At 44.9% G+C, this 22,434-nt stretch overlaps 1 protein-coding gene across 7 annotated transcripts in view; it reads right to left on the reverse strand.

Annotated features, from left to right (window-relative positions):
* The window catches only part of IQSEC3 (IQ motif and Sec7 domain ArfGEF 3), a 125,971-nt gene that overhangs the window by 97,951 nt on the left and 5,586 nt on the right, over positions 1-22,434 (reverse strand). Inside the window, exon 1 of one of the 7 annotated variants that reach the window (XM_066369557.1) lies at positions 16,610-16,734. The exons of the other annotated variants lie outside the window; for them this stretch is intronic. Coding sequence (XP_066225654.1) covers positions 16,610-16,656 — 47 coding nt within the window. The 5' untranslated portion in view covers positions 16,657-16,734. Of the gene's footprint in view, positions 1-16,609; positions 16,735-22,434 lie in introns of those variants that run through there. 7 annotated transcript variants of the gene reach the window in all.

Genomic DNA, 22,434 nt, shown 5'->3' on the forward strand with positions numbered 1-22,434 from the left:
TAGACATTTGTTAAATCTTATTACACCATCCACTTAAAATGAGTAAATGTGATTATAATTGTACCTATATACAGCTGACATTTTTAAAGACCAAAACCTTTTCTTCCCCATCTCACTTCTTAATACTTAATCAAGAGGCTTTAGACCAGGGGTAGTCAACATTTTTATACCTACTGCCCACTTTGTATTTCTGTTAGTAGTAAAATTTTCTAACCACCCACCGGTTCCACAGTAATGGTGATTTATAAAGTAGGGAAGTAAAATTTACTTTATAGAATTTATAAAGCAGAGTTACAGCAAGTTAAAGCCTATAATGATAATTACTTACCAAGTACTTTATGTCGGATTTTCACCAATTTGGCAGAATAAATCTTTATAAAACAACTTACTATAGTTAAATCTATCTTTTTATTTATACTTTGGTTGCTCCGCTACTGCCCACCATGAAAGCTGGAATGCCCGCTAGTGGGCAGTAGGGACCAGGTTGACTACCACTGCTTTAGAATAATTTTTCTAACTTCCCTCCTCCAATCACTCCCCCATCACCTAATTATTAACCCCCCTCCAAGCAGCAGGAAAAAAAAAACCACTGTATTTTCCCTTCTTTCCAACTGCTAGATTTGATTTTTCAGAGACCAGATGGCTCATGACTGAGCCAAAAAAATCCAGGGGGCCAGAAACTAGGACAGTGAGAAAATGAGGGGTGGGGATGGTTGAATGGGAAAAATTGGGGACTGAGAGTTCCTTGGAAGTGCAGAAGTAACAGAGCTCTAAAGGTGATGAAGACGCAGCCCTCACTCCACTACTGCTGGCCCCCAGGAGGGTCAATCCTGGTAAATGAGGCTCTTATTCTGCCTGGTTTATTTCACTGAGTTGTGGGGATTCAGTAAGACTCTGAATGTGAAACCGCCTTGAGAGAAACATAATAAACCGTGCACAGACTATCACTGATATTCTTAGTCTTCACCACCACAGCACTCAGCAACCACAGCTCTACTGCAAGCAGAGACCCCCCAAGATGTCATCTTGACTTCCTTCTCTCTAGTCCCCTACCCCTCCTCCAGGCCCGTGGGATCTGCCAATAGATTTCCTTTGCTCATTGGTAGACTCTGCCACTGCACAATCTTACAGCAAGTTTTGTAAAGATCTCAATAAAGCAAATGATTACAGATGTTCCAGTAGCTGGGGGCAAAAGGCAACAGAAAATATCACCCTGGTGGAATCCAGGTCCAAAGGAAAACTGGGTTCAGTGTTCAGTCCTGACAAGTCAGAGATTTCCGTGTAGACCTCACACTCAACAGGAACTGCTTCTTGCATTCTCTACTCACTTTCCTTTGGGAAAGTTTGCTCCTTTGGGAGTGTATGCTCCCCAAGGAATAGAAGCTTGCAGACTCCTGGAGAGAGTTGCTTGCTCTCCTTTTCAAGCCAGTGGCTTAGGGAATCATATCAATAATCCTGTACTCAAGCTGGCGACCTCGGGGTTTCAAACAGGGGCCTTCAGCGTCCCTGGTCAAAGCTCTACCCACTGCACCAGTACTGGTCAGGCAGCGTCTCCATTCTTGAATTAGCTGTTGTATTTCCCAATCAAATGACATACTGCAAGTTTTGTGTATCTCTATATCCCCATGTACCCACACAGACCTGCCACCGATTACCTGCTCAACACTTGCTAAACTGGGGGCCAAGTCGGCCTGCATCAAGTGCATTTCTTTTTAAATTTCACTTGTATGATATGGTGTTAGCGACTATGGTCATCATGTTTTCCATTAGATTCTCAGACCTTTCATCTAATAGCTGAAAGCCTGGACCCCTTTACCAATCTCTCCCTATTCCACCACCCCTCAGACTTTGGTAACCAATTTTCTCTTTATTTCTTAAAAAAATTCCACATGTAAGTGATGCCATGTAGTATTTGTCTTCCTCTGGCTTATTTCAGTTAGCATAATGCCTTCAAGATCTATCCATGTTGTCACAAATGGCAGGATTTTTCTTTCTTGTGGCTGCATAATATTCCATTGTACGTGTTGGTGCCTCAATTTTTCTTCACCCATTCATCCACTGATGGACACTTACCATATTTCCCCATGTATCTATACGACATATCCTTTTTCAAAAACTTTGGAGTCTAAAAACTAGGTGCGTCTTATACAGTGGTTGTAGATTTTTTTACTTTCATTTCCCACTTTTTCGCACTTGTTGTCTTTGTCATTGTTTCGCACTTGTTACTGGTATATTATGGTAGGTTACATTTGCCATGTTCTGCCCAGAAATGGCTCAGAAAAGATTTTCATATAGTGCCGAATTCAGGTTAAAAGTGATCCAGTTTGCAAAAGTGAATGGAAATCGTGCTGCTGAACGTAAGTTTGGTCCTTCTCCAACTGAGAAATCAATCTGAGACTGGCTACGGGAAGAAGAACCCTACTGGAAACGCCATGGCAGAAGGTCATGAGAGACAAGTCAGCAAAATGGCCTGATTTAGAGAGAGAATTGAAGATATGGATTGCAGAGCAAAGGGCAATTGGAATTCCTGTGTACACAAAGATGGTTTAGCATGAGGCAAGAAGAACTGCTGATGAAAGTTACTGATTTCAAAGAAGGACACAATTGGTGCTTCAAGTTCATGAAACAGAATAGACTAGCATGCGTACATGCACCAGACTTGCCCAAAAGATGCCTGAAAGCTATGAGCAGAAAGTCCTTGAATTTCATCATTTTGCCATTCAATGTCGGAAGACACATCAGTTTGAGTTTTGGGACAAACTGCAAATATGGACGAAGTTCCTCCTTCAACCTGATGTCCTATGTAACAGAACTATTGATAAGGGGGTGAAAACTCTAACAGTGAAGACAAGTGGACATGAAAAGAGCCATTATGCAGTTGTTCTAGCTTGTTGTGCTGACAGAACCAAGCTGCCTCCTATGCTGATTTTCAAATGCAAAACAATGCCAAAAGAAGACATTCCTTGAGGAGTAAATGTCCACGTTCATGACAAGGGTTGGATGGATCAGGATGGGATGAAGATCTGGTTTGAGAAAGTTTGGAGGAGACCAGGTGGGCTCTTACACAAACCTGCCCTACTGGTGCTTGATCAGTTCAGGGCACACATAACAAAAAACATAAAAAAGACTGCTGCAGAGCAAAAAACAAAACTTGCCATCATACCTGGAAGCTTGACATCCCAGCTCCTACCACTTGATGTCAGCATTAACAAACATTTCAAAGCTGCCATGAGAGAAGAATGGAACCAATGGATGAAGTCTTCTGGGGACAATTTGACACCAGCAGGAAGAGTGAAGAAACCAACTATAGGAGAAGTTTGTACCTGGGTGAAAAGATCCTGGGATAATATCAAGATTGAGATCGTTGTCAAGTCATTTAATAAGTGTGGCATTTCAAATGCCAGAGATGGAACTGAGGAAGGGGCAATATATGAAGACAGTGATTCGTTATCAGACACAGATGAGGACAAGCTAATGGATGGGAGTTTTGACAGTGATGAGGAGTTGTACAATAACTTTATGTAATACTTTTTTTTTTTCAAATTCCAAGCCCCCAAATTAAAGTGCATTTTATACATGGGAACATCTTATACATGGGGAAATATGGTAAATTGTTTCCTTGTCTTGGCTATTGTGAACAATGCTGCAATAAACATGTGAGTGCGGATATGTCTTCAAGATCCTGTTTTCCTGTACATATATGCAGCCAGAAGTGGGACTGCTGGGTCATATAATTTTTTAATATTTTGAGGAACCACATACTATTTTCCATAGTGGCTATATCAATTTACAGTTCCACCAACACTTGTTATCTCTTGTCTTTTTTATAACAACCATTCTAACATGTGTGAGGTGGTATCTCATTGTAATATTGATTTGCATTTCCCTTTGATAGTAATGTCAAGAAATTTCATGTACCTGTTGGCTGTTTGTCTTCTTGAGAAAACATATAACCAGATCCTTTGCCCATTATTTAATCAGATTGTTTTTTTTCTTGTTAGTTATCTGAGTTCTTTACATATTTTGGACACCTTATCAGATACATGATTTGCAAGTATTTTCTTCCATTCCATAGATTGCCTTTTCATTTTGTTTATGGTTTCCCTTGGTGGGCAGGAACTTTTTAGTTTGACGTAAGCCCATTTACTGGCTTTTGTTGCCTAGAGCATTCCTTATCACATTTACCACAGTAGTGGGCACACAATGCTGCTGTCTCTTCCTTTCGCTACAGAACTTCACAGTTTATATAGCATTTTCTCACACATCTTTTTTTAATCTTTGTACAACCTGTGAGTTATAACTAGTTATTTCCTTTTGCATATGAGGAACAGAGATGTGACCTGGTTTTCCTGGGGTCACACAGCTGGTAAGGGGTAATCCTGTATTGCATTGAGGACCTCTGGTCCTAGGAGTGCTCCATCATGGAACAGTGAGGGAGGAACAAACACTCAAGGGAGCAATTTCACTAAGGCCCTTTCTTAAACCGTTGTAAGTAGCATGGCCCTACAGAAAGCCAACAGGTTGTAGGATAGACCAATGGATGGCTCTAGAGTCTTAGATTATCTGACCTTCTTTAGCCTCAGTTTCCCAAACTGTAAAGGGGAAGGAAGTAATAAAAAAAAAAAACCTCACTGGGGGCCTGACCTGTGGTGGCGCAGTGGATAAAGTGTCAACCTGGAAACACTGAGGTTGCCGGTTCAAAACCCTGGGCTTGCCTGGTCAAGGCACATATGGGAGTTGATGCTTTCTGCTCCTACCCCCTTCTCTCTCTCTCTCTCCCCCCTCTCTATAATGAATAAATAAAATCTTTAAAAAAAAATAAAACAACCTCATTGGGTTGTTGTGAAGGTCAAACAAGATAACCCATGTCGTGCTTAGTATATAGTGCTTAACACGCAGCAGGGAAACAGAAAATCTGGACCACACACTGATATAAGGTACACGAAGTCCAGTGTTCAAAGCCCAGTTGTGCCTATTCTAATTAACATCATGGCTTGTCTGAGCCTGGGTGTCTCTCCTTCCTCCCTCCCTCCCTCCCTCCCTCCCTTCCTTCCTCCTTCCCTTTCTTTCCTTCCTTCTTTCCTTCTTTCTTTCTTTGTTTCAATTTATTGACTTTAGAGAGACAAAAAGAGGAAGGGAGAGAGAGAGAGAAGCAATCATTAGTTGTTCCACTTAATTGTGCATTTACTTGTGGCTTCCTGTATGTGCCCTGACCAGGGATAGAACCTGTGCCCTTGGTTCGGGATGATGCTTTAACTAACTGAGCTAACCAGCCAGGGTTAAGCCTCAGTTTCCTTACCTGTAAAATAGGGTACTAATAGCATTTGCCTCCAAGTGTGACTGTGAGGATTAAGTGAGTGAATATGCCTAAAGTGCTTATTAGAACTGTGCCGGACCCAGTCAGTACGCCCCTACTCCTCCTAGACTTGGACTTCCTTGCCCTTAGTCCTGGAGTTGAACACTCAAAAGCATTACAACAGTACTGTGGGGACAGCACAGATCTTACCTATGTCAAGATTTATGATTAGGAAAACAGACTAGAGTGGATGGAAGCCTCAGCTGGGATCCCAGGCTGCCCCAATCTCCCAATTTCCCAATCCTGCCCCCCCCCACACTCAGGGCCCAGCACTGAAGACATTCTTGTGCCCATCCCCCTCTGACCCTGCCTGGGCTGGAGGCACTCACCTCTGGACTCCCACAGCAGCCTTCCCACAATGCTAGCAGGCACCGACATCTATTTTTTCAACGTTGCATGGCCAATGTCTATATACATGCTGCATCTCCCTATACTAGAGTGAGCTTTCCAGGACAGAGCCAGGATTGTGACCAATTCATGTCTACATAGAGTATGTGGTCTGGCTTATGGTACTACATACCATTTAGTGACTCAATGCATGAATAAGTCTCTATTACTGAGGATGCCAGAGAGAAATGGGGGAATTAAACATGCATATATGTACATGAAACAGGCTTGTGCATGGAAAAAGCCCAAGAACATACCAGAGACACCACATCATATGTGCAAGGCACTGTGCAAGCCCTTTCCACCCATTCCCTCATGTTAATCCTCATTTTACAGATGATGAGACTTAGAGAGACTAAGACACTTGCTGAATATCATGCAGCTTTGGCATCAACGTGGCAGTCCTAGGGAAGCTTAACTCCGACCAGGAAACTCAGTCTATAACTTGAGTGTGCCAGGAAGCCCCAAGTTCCACCTCTTCTACACTCAACACTGCAGCCCAGCCCTAGGACTGCCAGGCTTCCCCTCAGTCCCCAGGCTGCATGCTGCCCTCTCTCCTTCCTGCCCAGTGGGGTGGTACTGCCAACAACCCCAGAGCCATTCCTTCACCTACCTCAAAGCCTATCTGTTTGAAATCCAACACCGTTGTAAGAAGCCAGGAGGGAGCCTGGTGGCATGCAGGGTGGTTCAGCATGAATGACAGAGCTGAGAGCTTGGCTGCACACTACCAGCTTCCCTCACAAGAGATCTCTTTATTACCTGGAAGACGGGCAATGGCTGCTGGGCAAATAGATCAAGGTCACCCAGCTCATGCCAGCCTCTGAGGCTGCTTTGCATTACAGCCTACCTCCCGATGCCAGAGCAGGACACCCACACGGCATTACTCACACACTCTTAATCAATAGTGGGCATGCAGTGTTTTTCTAGTAATAGTGGAGATAAGTCCCAATCAATAATCGTGACTGTATTTGTACAGTAGTTCTGATTTAGGAAATACTTTTGAATGGCCTAAAAATAATCCCAATGGAAAATTATAGTAGTAGTAACATTGTATATTATAATTATAATAATTAATGTTAATATTAATGCCACTTTACTGATGAGGAAACTAAGGCTAAGCGAGGTTTGATGACCTCCTGAGAACCCACAGCTGAGACTTCAGCCCCACGCCCTTCCAATGCTGCATGCTGCCCCCAGTACCCACTCTCACTATATCGCTCAATCCCACAGCCACCATCTGCAGGAGCGGTGGCCACTGGGCTGCGAATGGAAGAGCCTTGATCTTGCCCTCCATATAGCACAGGCAGACTCTTGGAGTTAGACAAAAATATAAAACCTCATCTAATCCCAGTCCCATAGCTTTAACTGACCTTCTAGCCACCTAACTGCTCATGTGTACCCACCCAACTCACATACCTACAAAAACACTCATTGCTTCTGGTAAATAAACTACATGCTAACATGAAACATGCTATGATACACCTGTTAGGGGGTGTAGAGATTCACACACATGCTTCTTGGTGTGTGCGTATGCACATATATGCACACAGATATACACACACACTCCTTAACATGCACACTTCACTTCATGAACACATCCAGAGCTTTCATAAAAATGCACATAGGTCCTGAATATACAGTTGTTCCTTGGTATCTACAGGGGACTGCTTCCAGGACATCCCACAGATACCAAAATGTGTGGACGCTCAAGTCTCATATATGTAGTATTTGCATATAACCTATGCATGCCTTCTATATGCTTTAAATCATTTCTAAATTACTTATAATTCCTAATAAAATGTAAATTCTATATAAATAGTTGTTATACTGTTTAGGGAATAATGGCAAGAATAAAAAGTCTGTATATCCTTGTATCTGCTTTGAAAACATGGCAATGAGGCCCTGGCTAGTAGACCCAGTGGTAGAGCATGGACCCAGTGTGTGGAAGTCCTGGGTTCGATTCCCAGTCAGCGCACACAGGACAAACAACCATCTGCTTCTCCCTCCCCCCCTTCTCCTCCTACAGCCATGGCTCAATTGATTCAAGCGTGTTGGCCCTGGGCACTAAGGATGGCTCTGTGGAGCCTCTGCCTCAGGTGCTAAAAATAGGTTGGTTGTGAGCATCAGCCCTAGATGGGCAGACCATTCGCCCCAGATGGGGGTTGCAGAGTGGATCCCAGTTGGGGTGCATGTGGGAGTCTGTCTCTCTATCTCCCCTCCTCTCACTTAAGAAAAAGAAAAAGAAAACGGGGTAATGAGATCTGTTAGTGTGTTTTAATGTTAGTGTTTTAGAGTTTAATGTAAATCTAAAAATAAAGAATTTTCCCTGTGCAAAAATAAAGTCTGTACACATTCAGTACAGACAGAACTGTGTAGGCCTAACTACATATAACTTATTCCCCCAAATATTTTTGATCCACGGTTAGTTGAACCCATGGATGAAGAACCCTCAGATAAAGAGGAACAACTGTAGTCCCAGTCTTATAGTATAAACTCCTCAAACCCATGCATGCACAATCCTGCATACATATGTACTTGAATGCACACACACACTACTGGATGTGGAGATACACATATTTTCACATACTATTCTGAATGTGCCAGCATGTGCGTGCACGTGCAAACACACACACACACTCACAGGATGGAAACCAAGAATGTTCTAGCTCCTATGTGAGCCCTCCATAGCATGTAGGCCATGGAAGAATATCATGCCCCATAGGACCTATAAATCATCCATCTCCTGGATACATGTGGATGGCATTCTGCCAGTCCTCTGGCAGATGGTATGTCAGAGATGGGTAGGCCAAGTCCAGAGCTGCAGCAACATGAACTGTCACATGGGCATGATGCCTCCAGCCTTTTTGTCCCTGCACACTGAACCATGTTCTGAATAGATCAGGCATTGCCTAGGGCAAGCACTCCCACACCATAGGGCACCCCTACCCCTAGAGTGGGGACAGCTCTGTCAGGGTATAAGAAGCTAAAGGATGCATGTGAATCTTGAAGATGCCATTTTAGCTGTGTGACCTTAAATGGGTCACCTCAACCTCTGTGAACCTCAGTTACATCTTTGAAATAGGGGTAATACCTCTGTATTAGGATTGTGTAGATAAAGTGAGATAATAAATATACATAAATGCTTAGCACACAACAGAAATTAGTACGTGGATGTTGAAAGATTGAACAAGTAAGTGAATATCAAGTAATTTTGCACTCCAGGGCTCTCTGTGCAGAGTTGCTCTCTCTCCTGCCCTTTGAACCCCATTTTCTGTAGCAGTGGATCACATCACTGCCCCATTCAAAGTTCCCACACCCATGACCTTCCATTATTAAGGCTGTTATTGCCCCATCTTAAAGAATAATCTTTGGTCTTGAACCCACTTCCCCCCCTCCAGCTATCACCCTATTCGGTGGTGGGCTTCAAATAATTTAACAATTGGTTCTCTTCCCTAATGACTATTTTAAGTATAAAAAAACTATATACTGGCCCTGGCTGGTTGGCTCAGCGGTAGAGCGTCGGCCTGGCGTGCAGGAGTCCCAGGTTCAATTCCCGGCCAGGGCACACAGGAGAAGCGCCCATCTGCTTCTCCACCCCTCCCCCTCTCCTTCCTCTCTGTCTCTCTCTTCCCCTCCCGCAGCCAAGGCTCCATTGGAGCAAAGATGGCCCGGCGCTGGGGATGGCTCATCTCAGCCACTGGGAGTGGCCTCTGCCTCAGGCGCTAGAATGGCTCTGGATGCAACAGAGCGATGCCCCAGAGGGGGCAGAGCATCGCCCCCTGGTGGGCGTGCGGGGTGGATCCCGGTTGGGCGCATGCGGGAGTCTGTCTGACTGCCTCCCCGTTTCCAGCTTTGGAAAAATGAAAAAAAACAAAAACAAAAACAAAAAACTATATACTGAAAGGTAGATTATTATTTCATGCATTTAATACTTAAATAAAAACAATAAAAGAGGTACACAAAACTAGATGATAAGAAAGAGTTTTAAAATATTAATGAAAATTATTCAATAACACCTGACAAAAACCAATAAAACTTATTTAAGATATTTCCATATTGCTTCTCTTTTTTTTGGTCTTGAACTGACTGAACTGAACATTACTGACTGAGCATTATGGACTGACTGAACATTACTACGGGCGTTTAGAATACACTGTTGCACAGATGAACGTTAAAAAAAAGTAAGGAATATAAATTTGTGATTTCCACATTGGGCGGCTGCCCAGGTACCCACCTTAGAGAGAACCCTGCTTACTAGTGTCATTTTAACAACTGGTTTGCTGAACTCAACAAAAAATTAGGTATTGGTTCTGCTGACCCAGTGTGAACCAGGTGAATCCTAGTTCACTGACCCCATTTCTTTACACCCCTTTGCCGCAAAACTCATCAGTTTTCTATACTCACTTCTACAATTTTTCCCATTCTGATATCTTGTAAACTTATTAGGGAAATTTCAAACATACATTTGCCAATATTCTAGCCTCAACATTTTTGCTGGGCTATTTTAAAGTATACCCCAGAAATATCATTTCACCCACAATGTATCCTGTATCCTGAACAGATAAGAACCTTCTTCTTTTTTTTTTTTTTTTAAAGAGAGAGACGGGGAGGGGAAAGGAGAGAGATGAGAAGCATCAACTCTTAGTTGTAGCACTTTAGTTGTTCATTGATTGCTTCTCATGTGTGCCTAGACCGAGGCCTCAAGCTGAACCACTGACCCTTTGCTCAAGCCAGCAACCTTGGGCTTCAAGATGGTGACTTTGGGGTCAGGCCAGCAACCTTGGGATCATATTAATGATCCCACACTTAAGCCTGCAACTCTATGCTCAAGCTGGTTAGTCTGTGCTCCAAGCCCACAAGCCCACACTCTAGCCAGAAACCTTGGGGTTTCAAACCAGAGTTTGGGGCCTTGGCTAGTTGGCTCAGTGGTAAGAGTGCTGGCCCCGTGTGGGAAAGCCTCGGGTTCAATTCCTGGTCAGGGCACAAGGAGAAGCAACCATCTGCTCTCCATCCCTTCCCCTTCCCTTCTCTTTCTCTCTTCCCCTCCTGAAGCCATGGCTCAGTTGGAGCAAGTTGGTCCCAGGCGCTGAGGACGGCTCCTTGGCCTCTGCCTCAGGCACTAAAATAGCTTGGTTGCTGAGCAATAGCCCCAGATAGGCAGAACATTGCCCCGGTAGAGGGTTTGCTGGGTAGATCCAGTTGGGACACACACAGGAGTCTGTCTCTCTGCCTCCCTCTCACTTAATTAAAAAAACAAACAGGGTTTGGCCTCCCGGCTGATGCCCAGTTCACCATATCACCACAAGTCAGGTTTTCTTCTTTTTTTTTAAGAAAACCAAGGTAGGGTTTCTGTTAGCCCATTGAAAAGTCTAGGATAGAAGATACAGGAAAGAGCTTATGTGGTGCTCTGCTTTGACTCTCTAGAAACGTTATAAGAAAGAAGTGAACCCTGGCTGGTTGGCTCAGCGGTACAGCGTCAGCCCAGCGTGTGGAAGTCCCGGGTCTGATTCCCAGCCAGGGCACACAGGAGAAGCACCCATCTGCTTCTCCAACCCTCCCCTTCTTCTTCCTCTCTATCTCTCTCTTCCCCTCCCACAGCCAAGGCTCCATGAGAGAAGAGTTGGCCCAGGAGCTGAGGACGGCTCCATGGCCACTGCTTCAGGCACTAGAATGGCTTCGGTTGCAGTGGAGCAATGGCCCAGATGGGCAGAGCATCGCCCCCTGGGTGAATCTCAGTCAGGCGCATGCAGGAGTCTGTCTGTCTGCCGCCCCCTCTGCTTCTCACTTCGGAAAAATACAGAAAAAAAAAAAACAAAACAAAAAAGTGAGACACAGCAGGTGGGTCTACTGTTGGCTCACTGAAAAGTAAAAGAGAAGTGGGCCTTGGAAACAGGTTCAGAGGGTTAGACTAGGACACCCTGCTGCTGCCCTCTGCTTCCCTGGTTATAAGTCTCATGGGAACTCTTAGAGTTTAGAAGAGAAAAGTAAAGATGCACACCTGAGAGGGAAGAAAGGCGTGGGCATGCACACGAGAGAGCCTGCTCTGATAGGTAAGACTTTTTAAAAGATATAACAGTATCATTACTACAGCTAACTAAATTAACAATAATTTTCTAATATCAGCTAATATATCTTCTATGTTCAAATTTCCAATTGCCTCAAATATGTCTATTTACAGATACTTCATTTGAATGAGGACCTAATCAAGGTCCACACATTACATTTGATTGACTTGTCCCTTACGTTTCTTTTCCCTTCTCTCTTAAACCCACACTAATGAGGCTTCTGCCCCCAGTGCACCCAAATTGCACTTTCAGGGTCACAACTGCTTTAGTGTTGCTAAAGCCAGGGGACAGTTCTCATTCCTCAGCCTGCTCCAGTGTTTGACTCTGTGTTACTGAGCTCCTCACGGAAACACTCTTTGCTAGAACACTGAGTGATCCTCAGCTCTCCTCCTCCCTCAGCTTCTATCCCCACCACTTGGCACTGGAGTGCTCCCTCCCTGCTCCTCTTCAGTCTTCTTTACTCATTCGTAGGTGATGTCATCTTGCCTGACCTGTGGTGACACAGTGGATAAAGCGTCAACCTGGAAACGCTGAGGTTGCTGATTCAAAACCCTGGCTTTCAGGGTCAAGGCACATATGGGAGTTGATGCTTCCTGCTTCTCTCTCTCTCTCTCTCTCTCTGTGTCTTCCCTCTCTATAATAAATAAATAAAATCTTTAAAAAAATAAAAAAATAAAAAAAATAAAAGCCATCTCAACTTTCTATCTCCAGTCCTTTCCAAAAGCCTACTGTTTGTCTCCACTTGAATATCTAATTAGGCATCTTCAATTTAACCTGTCTAAAACTCCACCCCTCATCGTCCCTCCCACACACTTCCCCAGATCCTCCTTCAAATAATTTTGACACAAACTCTAGGACCCACCCTCAACTAGTCTTTCTCTCATTAATCCCCCAGGAAGTACTGTTGCTTTGACTGCCACTTCCATCTCTCACCCAGACTTTGCAACAACCTCTTACCCGATCTCTCTGTTCCTGGCGTTCTTCCACCTTCAGTCTATTCTCAAATCAAACTCAACAGAACAGCTGAAGTTCTCTTTCAATGTTCTCTGCTGAAAACTATCCAACTGTCACCGGTTTTCTTAAGTAAAAGCCAAACTCTTTACAACAGACTCCAAAGCCCTATCAGTGTTTCTGAACAAGAAACACTATTATTTAGGGCAGGAAAACTCTTCCTTGTCGGTACTGTCCTGTGCACTATAGGATGATCTGACCTGGCGCTTGTCCCCTCAGTGCCAGTAGAGCAACACTTTCCCGTCATGTGTGTGGCATTGTTCTGCTGTAGCATCTTTGCCACAAGCATTTTCACTGCATAACTAGCTGGCTGTATGGCAATTTTCCTGTTAAAAAACAAAACAAAACAGAAAATCACAACAAATAAAAGAGGGCCATTAAAAATGAAAAGGACTTTATTGTGAAATACAAAATACTTAAATACATTTAAAATGTGTGTAGATTCGAGGTAACAAAAGTGCACGAGTAACTGATTTTATATTGTGTGTTCCCAGACCTAAGCACTGGTCTTCCTTCTGTGGGAAATGAAGATTCAACTTTGTGCCCTGAAAGAAGCCCCCTGGGTGCCTCTCTTTCTCCTCCCAGTGTCGTGTGTTTTAAAATTAAAACAAAAAACAAACAGCTAAAAATCATCATGTGAAAGAAATGCAAACTAATTTAAAACAGCACTATGTAACTATTTTGTCCACCACTTCCTCAGTGGAGAAATGAAACCAACCAGATCAACACCCCAAAAAAACAAAAGCAAAACTGTCAACCAGTTATTTTATCTTTTTCTTTTTTTAAAAGCAAAATGGCCTTCCAGCCAATTAGTTATGCAGCAAAAGAAAACAGCAGAAATGCTTACAGCAAAGATGTCCTATGGCAAAGATGCTATCATGAATGTGCCTAGAATCTGCTCCTTAACCCTGTCAACTACTGTGACAACTAAAATGTCCCCACACATTTCCAAACACTGCTTGGTGGATTGGGAAATCCCAGCTGAGAATCTCTTACAAGATTTGCTGCACCCCTGCCCTCTCCTGCCCTCTCTACATCCTATGGGAGCCTATGACTTAGCCTCGACTCTCCCTGCACCCTGCACGTCCTCGGCCCTCTTTCTGGACCAACCAGGCAAGCTCTTGCACTAGGCCTGGGTGCTGGCGGTCGCCTCTGCCAGGAATGCTCCTCTCCCTTGCAGGGAATTCCCTTCTCCAGGTCTCTGCTCAGGTATTATATTCAGGGAGGCCTTCCCACAGCACCGTGTTTGAAATCGCAAATCCCTTTATTCCCAGGCCCCCTTCTCTACTTTTCTCCAGAGCTCTTATCCTATCAGATGTATTATATTATACATGTTAATTATTAATCTTGTTTATTTTTTGTCTGTAAGCTTCATGAAGGGAGTTGGGGGTTTTGGTTCTCTGCTATACCCAGTGCCTGGAACAATAACTCGTACACAATAGACAAACAGTAAATATTTGTTAAGTGAAAGAAAAGATGCAGATGCCATGAACATAAAGTTACATAGAGAAGAAAACAAGCACTTTTAACTCACAGGAATATAGACTTAATTTTATTCTTAGAAAGGACTAGAGTATGCTCAGCCTGGGGCAGCAAGTGGGGAAAGAGGCTATGAGAATTTATTTCTCAATTCATTTATTTATTTCTCAGATCAGTTCAGGAAGACTTCCTGAAAGAGGTCGGGTTTCAGGACTCACCTTCAGTTCATTATGTACCAGATTATAACATCCTGGCAGCTCCCCCAAACCCAGGGAACAAAAGTGAGCCAAACTAGAAGAGTGCTGAAAAGATTTCTGGCTGGGAAGCACATTCGATGAATCTTATTTCTACCACAATTTACCACTGTCTGTAGGGGACTAAAGTAGCAAGTCAGCAAGCAACAGGGCCAAATTCAAAAGGAGCCCCCCAATAATGTCTGCCACTCCCAGCCCTGGAACCTCAGATGATCAGACAGAAGCAGGCTACCCAGAGTTTGCCTTCCAAACTCTCAGCAGACAAAAAGAACCTAGTTCATAGCTGTACCATTAATGAAATACTTTGCAGCTATGAAAAAGAATGAGGCAGTTCTTTTTACACGGAAGATGGAAGGACCACCAAGACAGATTATTAGAAAAAGCAAGTTGCAGAAGTGTATAGCAGTGGTCCCCAACCCCTGGGCTGTGGACCGGTACCAGTCCGTGGGCCATTTGGTACTGGTCCGCAGAGAAATAAATAACTTACATTATTTCCGTTTTATTTATATTTAAGTCTGAATGATGTTATATTTTTAAAAAACGACCAGATTCCCTCTGTTACATCCGTCTAAGACTCACTCTTGACGCTTGTCTCATAAGTTCAACAATTATATTTAAAAATACCACAGTTTTTACGCCGGTCGCATAATTTTATTTTGTGCATTTACCCATCCCACCCTAAAGGCCGGTCCATGAAAATATTTTCTGACATTAAACCGGTCCGTGGCCCAAAAAAGGTTGGGGACCACTGGTATATAGAATACCACCGTTTGTGCAAAAGGAAAATCATGAGTATGCCCACACACACGTGAATGTACAAAGAATTCCCTCAAAGAATAGATGAGAAATTGCTAACTCTGGTTGCTGGGGAGGTGGCAGTAGGGGTGAGTGGGTTGGAAACGAGGGGGGAGACACTTTTCATTGTAAACTCTTGCATCTTTTAAATTTTGTTCTATGTTAAGATATTACCTACTTGAAGAGAGTGAATTAAATTTTAAAAGGAGCACAACCAGATTGACAAAATAAAAACCAGTAGGTCCAAGTGGTTTTAACACCAGTCCTGCATTTTTGGTGTTAAAATGCAAGCTACCTGTATAACTCTAGGTGGCCTGAAATCAGAGGACAGAGTCCTTCAAGTAGGAAGAGCCCAGGGCTTTAGCTGACCTGTCCCTTCTGTGGCCTGGGGCTGAGAAAACCAGTGAGTTCACAGATGCTATCTAGAGCCAGGCTGGATTAGAACTTCTATGGTTGAGACAGGGGGTTAAGGGGTGGTATCACCATCACTTCTGGACCAAAGAGTTCTCCCTGGCTCCTGTTCTAGGAGAACAGTGATGAGGACAGGCCCAGCAACCCACAAAGCCAGGGACAGCAAGAAGTGATAGGATTAGGTGTGTTGCCCTGAAAGAAAAGAAGTCTGGGGATGGAAGATAGTAAACAGGTATGCCAGGGGAGGAGGTATGACTGTCTTTAAATATTTGAGGGGTTGCCAAAGAGGAAAGAGAAGCCCTGTTCTGAGCCCTCTGGAAGGTACAGAAATTCAAGGAAGTGTGCACTATTTCCAAAAGCACTTTCTGGTCCAATTCTTGCCAGGAGGATCCCAAAATAACAGCAACTACTTTGAGTCTTGGCTGTGTGCTAGGCACTTGGCTTATCTGGTGATTTACTGGCACTACCTTGTAATTTTCACAGTAATCCTACCAGGTTACTAATTGTATACCCATTTTACAGATAAGAATACTAAGACTGTCACTGCTCAAGATCACACTGTAAATACATAATTCAGTCAGGATTCAAACCTCGTTCCACGCTCTGAACTATCATGCTTCATCATAGGTTAGCCCAGAATTCTAAGATTATGTGATCCATGAAATTCAAATATAAATAATAGGGAGGCTAAGATAGAGCTAGGTTTTTCTTGCCAAGGTGCCCCGGGAACAAGGAAGGCTTTGGGGACGAGGATGCTGAGTAGAAATTGGACCTCGGTGACACCATCCTGATCCCTGACCCTCTTAGCCGTCCCCACCTCCCCCCTGCTTCTTCAAAGGGAATCCACTCACAGCAGCCGAGGCTGGGCCCTACGGAGGCCGGGAAAACGAGTGCACATCAGCCCCAAGAGCACGACCCGTCGGGGAGCAGCCTGGGCAGAATGTGAGCGGGTGGTGGTCTGGAGCACCGGCGGCGGCGGCAGGAGCAGCAGGGCCGCGCGGTGATGCAGCTCGGCAGCCCCCTCCACTCCCCTCCCTTCATTCTAGAGCAAGTGCGGGAGGCGGCGGCGGCGCCGCGGCGCGCGCGGGGGGGGGTGTGCCCCCAGACGCCGTGGGCCGGCGGGCCGCGTGCGCGCCAGGCTGAGTCGGCTAAGGCGCTGGGGTGGGAGGAGATCGAGGGAAACAGCCAGGCTCGGGAGAGGGGCGGGCGCTGGGGGCCGGGAACACCGGAGCTCCTGGCGTCGTTAGCTCAGGACCCAGTACTTACTCCCCCGGCGCGGGTGCGAGCGCGCGGCTCCCCCGCCCTGGAGGTCGCTCAGCGCATCACAGCCGAGGGCCGGGAGGTTCCGTGTGGCCTGCCAGCCGCTCCCCAGCTCGCCCACACAGCTGCAAGCCTGACTCCGCGTTCCCTTACCCCCTTGAAGCCCCGGATGTGCGGCGGGAGGAGGAAGGAATTCCCCCAGGCTTTCGGAGCAAGCTTGGGGGCCGAGAGCAGGAGAAGGGACCCCAAGTGGGAGAGGGCAGGATCCTGAGCCCTGCCTTGCAGCTGCTCCCGGATTTGCAGCAATGTCCAATGGAAGTTCCTGGGGTATTTAGAGCTGGAAGCCTCTGCAAAATTAACCACATCCTTCCAGTACCTGCAGTGCCACCCTCCATCGGGCCCACAGATGTCTCTCTTTTTCTTTTTTTCTTGAAAGGGAGAGTGTGAATTCAGTCTCCCTCGGTCCGCATCCTGAGCTACCTTCGTAGGCTCATCATCTGGAAGTCACTTTTCACATCTAAACTAGGTCCTTTGTGCTGCAACAACCTCTTAATAGCTCTGCTTTGCCACAGACTAGGTGATCTGAGTGGGGAGAGGGGCAAAAAGTAATAGTTCCCATTGGCCTAAAGAAGGGGCGAGGTTTGCTTCAAGCTTGCACTGGGGTCTGTGAAGGTAGGCACAGGGGTCAGGAGTCCTGCTTCTTTGTGGAGACCAGCTGCTTAGAACAAAAGTATCCCCCTTACCTTTGGAATTCCCCTTGGCCTTCCCTAATGGGCTCTTATGAGTTAAGTAGCTCCAAAAACGTCAGAGATGCAAATGAGCCAGTTTGGAAGCATTCTGGGCATCTGTTTGTAAAGACCAGGCTGTGCACAGGAATTACTGAAACGAGACACAAGCAAGAGATTCCCAACTGCTTTGTAGAGTTTTTGCTGTTGCTGTTTTTAAATATTCATGTGTTGAGTTGATCTGCTGAATGAAAATTATGGTCAATTCGAATCATTTATCAAGAAATTATGGTATTAACCCTGGCCGGGTAGCTCAGTTGGTAAGAGTTTTGTCCCAATACATATGTCAAGATTGAGGGTTCAATACCTGGCCAGGGCACATACAAGAATCAACCAGTGAAAGAGCAAGGCAATGTTTCTCCCCCTCCCCCTTCTCTCTCCTTCAAATCATTTAAAAGAAAAAGCATGGAATTACATTGCCTTTCTGCCTGGGATGTGTGGTACATTCCTCATTGGTGGCAGAGAATAGCTGGTTTGACCTAAGTATCCAGAGCCCTGCGAGATCGTGTGGCACAGGCGGTGGCCACAGCGAGGCCAAGTCAGGTGCAGGGAAACACCACACTGTAGCTTTCCCTGCATATTGTGCATCTTCCTGCTGCCCAGTACCTGAGCTTCCAAACGTAATAGCTCAAGACCCACCCACTAGGCAGCCTTCTTCCCAGGAGCTCACAGCCTCCAGAGACCTGGTCTCCTTCTTCCCTGAGACAGAGTAAGGGATAGAAAGCCTAGAGCCAGATACTATAGACTCGCCTCATTTTACAAAGGGGAAGATTCAGGAGGCACTGGCCAGCCAAGAGAGATGAAACAAGTCATGCAGAGAAAGAAGAAGGAACCCCAAGTCCTGACAGGGTGACAGGCCAGGTTGTCATGGGGAGACAGGAAGAAGACCTATGTTGACCTTGGCTGTGAGGCCCACATATCTTCTCTGTGGCATGGGTAACATCTGTCTCCCCTAGCCCTAGCCAGTAACACTCACCCATGTGCAGCTAGACCCACTTGGTCCCCCATACGCATTCATACCATACACATGCCCACTCACCTCTTGTCAGTGTACTAACATTTCCCTGAACAGAGCTGATACTGCCTGATGGAGAAATAGGAAGAAAAGGCCTAGAGTCTGACTGTTGGTTTCTGTTGCATCTTCAGGCCAGATTGTGACCCGGGAATCCAGCTCTCTCTCCTCTGTCTCTTTCTACCTGGAGACATGGCCACAATTTAGGCTTCCTTTCCCTTCCATCCTCATAAACCTGTTACTCATTTCTAGTTCAACCTGCTGACAAGGTCATGTATGTGTATATTTGTATGTGTGTCACCAAGGTGAAACACTTAAAAGTGCTTTTTCATGCTTAATAACACAGTTTCCCAGGCTGAGGACTGGACTGATCAGAGGCGGACACACAGAGGGAGAAGAGGACTCACCATGCTTATGAATAGAATTAGGGTAGAATCTATTAACTGGGAGGAGCACCCATGACTCCTCACTCCCCAACCAGTCTTAAGAGCTGAACCTCAGATCCAGCTTTTCATACACACTCAGCTGCAGAAACTACTGTTGGGCCTATGTGCAATGTCTGTGCTCAGTGGGGCCTCCCTCCAGCTGAGATCTCCTTCAGTCCTGACAACATACCCTGCTCTCCTTCCACTCAGCTGTCTATGAGCTTGCCTGGGCCCTACACACTAAGAGTTTATTCATTCAAGCAGGGTTTATCAAATACCTCCTAGATGTTGACTTAGCCTCTCATCCCACATTCTCTGCAGGACCATGCAACACCAACTTCTACTGCCTGCTAGCCCTTCCTGGGTCATCCTACCCCATAGCAAACCCCAATAGAGTTGTATGAAATTTTTCCATACAAAGATTTAAGATCTAGAATGAACCAAAAGAATTAACCAAGTACCAAGATGCTCCTTAAATTCCTGTCTTATGACTTACACATAAAGTTCTTTGGAACAGTATCCCTTCTACAAACCAGAAAATTACTTTTCCAAGACAAGCCAATTAGGGAGTGCTCCATGTCCCTCCTCTTTGCTTGCTTGGTCCAAACAAGCCAGTTCCAGTCCCCTGCAAAATACAGCAGAGATAAATATCATTTAGGTTCTGGACAGTTGCCTTCTGAGCCTCTTGTCCTGGCCCTTAGTCAACCAATGTCACCATGGCAACCTCCTTCCTTATCAGACATGCTGTCAGTTATGGCTCAAATAAACTGTCATGCTGAAGTGTTTAAAAGGCTGATATAACTAAATGTGTTGTTTTTCTCCTGTCCTGGGATAATTTACATTTTAACAAGGGTATAACCTTGAATACCCAAAGGAATCCCTAATTGTGGAATATCTATCATAGGCAAGATACTCTAGAAAGCAGAGAGATCTCCCTGGGTCCCATAAACCCCTGTAACTAGCTTTAAGTTTGGCCCTACACACCCTTGGAGCACTCCTGCCCAGTTCATTTGGTACATCACTGTATATTAAGAGCACTGTTGAATAGTTCTGCTGCTAACTAGTTTGGAAGCACCAGTCAGTTTTGTCTCGGGCCATAGTTTTTCATTTGGCAAATATGAAGTTTAGAACCAAATGGCTTTTCATATGGCCTCTCCAACTTTGACATTCACCTGACTCCAAGAGGGAATAGGGGACCCTGACCCTATTCCATTTCTTAAAGCCTTTCGGCCCTTGCAGCTGTGACCTAGAGGAAATGGTCTGATACCAGCACAAAAAGTGGGCAGAAACTTGGACAAGCCTGCATGTCCTCTGTCCACTGGAGCTTGCTCACCTGCTGAACACAAGAGGTACCACTCAGTGCATACACCAGTCTTGCAGTGTTACATAACCTTCCCAGATGGGATATTCCAAACAAAGAGCAACAGCAAAAGAGATCCCCCTTGCAGTGCCCCAACATGCACATACTGCAGTCTTTGCTTATGGTGGCCTTGGAGCCACCACTCTGGGAGAGAGTTTTAGAAGCCCACCATCTTTTCTTTTCCAGTTGTTTTATTTTTCCTAGAAGGTATTTCATCTAAGAAAGTCCTTATGAGAAGAAATTCTCTTATGCTCTATGCTTGACCAGATGAAGCAAAGTCCTCCGCTGATCTCCACTTCTCCTGACCACCACCAAAACCCACAACAACACATCAGGCCTCTCTTTCTCTTGATTCCTCCCTGCAGTTTTTTCCAGCTTTCTGACCTCAACATTCTGCAAAGAGCCAATCTATCCTTCCATCCTCAGGATGGAAGAATTTGAAGTGCATTTAGCTTTCATTTATTTCAAGTAGGAGGCATTCTTCTGGTTCAGACTCTATTGCTCCCACCCTCCCCTTTTGTCCTTGATAAGTCCATATATGAGATGAGACTGTAGTTTCCTCATTTAGAAAATGGGGAGATTATTCTTATCACCATGGGGTATTGGATAATAACTCTAATCCTTTCGATGGCCTTAAGAAAAGTACAAATAATCTCAAAATGCAACAGATGAGATTTAAGTTGGGTTTTAATAACATTTCCCAGCTCTTAAGTTGTGAGCCTTCATCAGAGATCAGTAAAGGATGATGGATTTGGCCTGCCTGGCTGCATTTCAGGGTAAGCTCCACATGCATATATTTGGAATAGCTTGGGTGCACAGTGCCCAGAGGTAGAAGGGCAGATGATGAAAGGGCAGATGTAAATAGCTGGCCTTGGATAAGGGAGAGAATCCTGAACCTGGATTGCAGTCTCTTGCTATGGTCAGACTATGGATGAGCCCTGGGTACTGGGTTTTCCATCTGTAGAAATACTACAGTGTATTGAACACTCACTATGTGCCCATAACAGTACTAAGCAAATGATACCATTTAACTTTTAGACTTGATATCAACCCATCAAAGTACATATTACTTCTCATTTTACAAATGAAAAAGCACAGGCTCAAAGAGGGTAAATAATGATATAAGGGTTCATGCTGGTGGTAGGAGAACAGAATTCATACTTAGCTATGCCTAACTCCAAAGCCCATGTTCTTAGCCACCTAGATCTTGAAACTTCTGTGATTCTGTGGTTTCTTTAAGTTCCCTTCAGCCTGAAAATTCTAATGTCGCCCTTACTCTACTCCTGATCCTTTTTTGTTTGTTAATTCCCTCATGTTGTGAAATGGAAATGACTACCCTCTTCCTCTATTGATACAAGAAACCCTTTGCAGCCTGTGTGTGAACCTGCAGAGGAGGAAGGAGCTGCAATGGCCGAAGCCTCAGAAATCCTGCCAAGTAGCCTCGTAGTTGGGGATCTGCCAGGTGCAATGAGAGTCCCCAGAACCTTTAACTAAGATACCTCTTACTAAGCTGCTGCTGCTGCCCTGTGTTCAGGGTCACTGAGAGTATGTTTTGGCCCCAATGAAAAAATGTTTAGGCTCCCCAACAGAGTCAATCAGTCTAAAACTCTTTACATGGGATTTAAATTCAGGATCTGGGTCTCGTTCCAGACCACAGGCGAAGCTATTTGTCCCAGCTATCCCTTTCCTTTTTCATATCACCTTCGCTTTTGTTGGCTCTCCCTCCAGACCTGACCCTATGTGCCTCTTTTCATGAGTGACCTCTGAAACTCAGGCTGCACAAATATTTGCTGAATCAGCAGGACCAACTTCCATTCCTCTTGCTTGGTTTTAG

Source organism: Saccopteryx leptura, chromosome 2 (assembly GCF_036850995.1).
Source record: "Saccopteryx leptura isolate mSacLep1 chromosome 2, mSacLep1_pri_phased_curated, whole genome shotgun sequence".
Classification (NCBI taxonomy): Eukaryota; Metazoa; Chordata; class Mammalia; order Chiroptera; family Emballonuridae; genus Saccopteryx; species Saccopteryx leptura.